This window comes from Sorex araneus, chromosome 6, assembly GCF_027595985.1.
Source record: "Sorex araneus isolate mSorAra2 chromosome 6, mSorAra2.pri, whole genome shotgun sequence".
Lineage (NCBI taxonomy): Eukaryota > Metazoa > Chordata > Mammalia > Eulipotyphla > Soricidae > Sorex > Sorex araneus.
The window spans coordinates 104,249,984-104,252,567 of NC_073307.1; the positions used below are offsets into that span (position 1 = coordinate 104,249,984).

The following is a 2,584-nucleotide window of genomic DNA, read 5'->3' on the forward strand; positions in this document are numbered from 1 at the left end:
GCGTGGGGTCCACACTTTGCTCCAGCTCTCTTTTCTTTACTAGTGAAAAAGTTCTTACAGAAGAACATAAAAAGCACCCTTTTCCTTCCTCTGTGAGGTTAGAAGCAGTGTGTATTGTATCCTGAGTGCAACGCTTATGGTCATGGGTATTAACTTTAAGGTGTGAAAACATGGAAGACACAAAACGTTTCTTACTGTCAAGGATTACCATGATGGTCTGGAATAACAGTGATTCTATGGAGCCCTTATTCATTCTGAAAGGATTTCCTGGACTGGAGCATATTCATTCTTGGCTCTCAATCCCATTTTGCATTGCATATTTGATAGCATTTATTGGTAATGTCACCATTCTCTCTGTTGTTTGGATTGAGTCATCACTCCACCAGCCCATGTATTATTTTCTTTCTATCTTGGCACTAACTGACCTTGGCATGTCCTTATCCACACTTCCTACCATGCTTGCAGTGTTGTGGACTAATTCCCGGGAAATCCAGGCAAACGCCTGCTATGCTCAGCTCTTCTTCATACACACATTCACATTTTTAGAGTCATCAGTTCTATTAGCCATGGCCTTTGACCGCTTTGTTGCTATCTGCCGCCCGCTGCACTACACCACCATCCTTACAAACAGTGTCATATGCAAGATTGGTTTGGCTTGCCTGCTAAGAAGCATGGGAGTCGTTCTGCCTACTCCTTTGCTACTGAGACGCTATCACTATTGTCATGTGAATGCCCTCTCTCATGCCTTCTGTTTGCACCAGGATGTTCTAAAATTATCTTGTTCAGATGCTAGGGTCAACAGTGTTTATGGACTGTGTGTGGTTATTGTCACACTGGGTGTGGATTCTGTCTTCATACTTCTTTCTTATGTCTTGATTCTGAACGCCGTGCTTGGCATTGCATCTCCTGAAGAGAGGCAAAAAGCACTCAACACATGTGTATCACACATTAGTGTGGTGCTCATTTTCTTTGTGCCTGTTATTGGAGTGTCAATGGTGCATCGTTTTGGGAAGCATCTGTCCCCCATAGTTCATATCTTAATGGCTGATATTTACCTGCTTCTTCCTCCAGTTCTTAACCCTATTGTCTACAGTGTCAGGACAAAACAGATTCGCCAAGGGATTCTTCGAGCATTTGGACTGGAAAGAAGGTCTTAGGTAATCTCTGTTTTTCAGTTTTTCCATTGGAACCTCTTTCCAACTGAAAAATCAGCTATTTTTGTATGTGAGAAGTAAAATACTTGAGGCTTGATTGTCAAGCTGAATGTACAATTATTCCAATTCCTAGATGTGTGATATTAGTCAGTGGCCCTTATGAGATTATTTTTTGGCTAAATTGCAATAAGTTTGGCATTTTAAACCGCAAGGCCATTATGAGATTAAATAAACAAACTTTGGAAGATATATTAAAATTTATTGGAAGTAGTGGGGCCGAAGAGATAGTACAGCGGGTAGGGTACTTGTCTTTCATGCAAAGACCCAAGTTCAATCCCCAGCACCACTTACGGTCCCCTGCATCTCACCAAAAGTGGTCCCTGAGTACAGAACCAGATGTAAGCCCTGAGCATAGCTGGATGTGGACAAATACCACCACCAACAAAAAGAAATAGGCATAATTAAGCTATACTTTCTTTTTTATTTTTAAAATTTTGTACTGAATCTCCGTGAGATAGTACAAGCTTTCATGTTTGGGTTACAATCATGCAATAAATGATATCTTTCTAATGATAGCAAGGACAGTAATTATTTTTATGACATGCTTATATCATTTCTTAATGCTTATGCATGATAATGGTTTAAAATTCAGAAACCAACCTCATTTTCTTTCTCTCAGTAGAATTCCTCAGTTTTTTCATGCCAAAATATAACTTACTATGGAATCACTTTTTATTGCTTGGGGGCATCTTTGTATTAAATTTTGGATGGGACTTTGGCTTTGATGACTACTGATTATGTACTGCCATAGTCATACTTCAGCGGGAGGGATGTGTCTTCTTCTATCACCACTATTGATTCATAAGCATTTAATCTTACAAGCGAATATTGAGGACATACACAGGAGACATTCAAGAAAGTCTGAGTGTCTAAGAGAAAGTGGGTGTTTAAGCGTGTGGGAAAATGTGTAGATTCCCTTTTTAGCATTAAAAATAGAATTTCTTGTCTTGATCTGTGAGTGCATTGTGAACTTTGTAAATAATCACTCATTTAAAAATGTTTTCTGCTTTTGTTCTACATGTATTTCTAAGTGTCACTGTTCCTTTTAGTTTCCTTAATGCTGATATCTTCACTAGGATGACATAATATATGTTTTCTCTTGATGTACCTTATTATTTCAAATTAATTCACTTTTTTACCTATATTTCAAAGTTTATGAGTAAAGGGAAATGACTGTTACACCAAAATATCACTATGAGGTTGCTGTCCAAAAATCCCCATTAGTATTGATAAAATAGTTGAAAGTACAAAAATAATTCCAGATTTATTCATGAAAGAAAGAATATTGAGAAACATGAACTAAATAATGTAACAGCTATCTATCAAAATTATGGATATGTAGACTATTGAATGCTTGATCTGAGTATTAA

General features: G+C 37.7%; 1 protein-coding gene across 1 annotated transcript; it reads left to right on the plus strand.

Annotated features, from left to right (window-relative positions):
* The first annotated feature begins 209 nt into the window (after nucleotides 1-209).
* On the plus strand, nucleotides 210-1,157 carry LOC101555421 (olfactory receptor 51L1). Its single transcript, XM_004618314.2, has one exon. It carries the CDS (start codon nucleotides 210-212, stop codon nucleotides 1,155-1,157), a length of 948 nt encoding a protein of 315 aa, XP_004618371.2.
* Nucleotides 1,158-2,584: the final 1,427 nt, after the last annotated feature.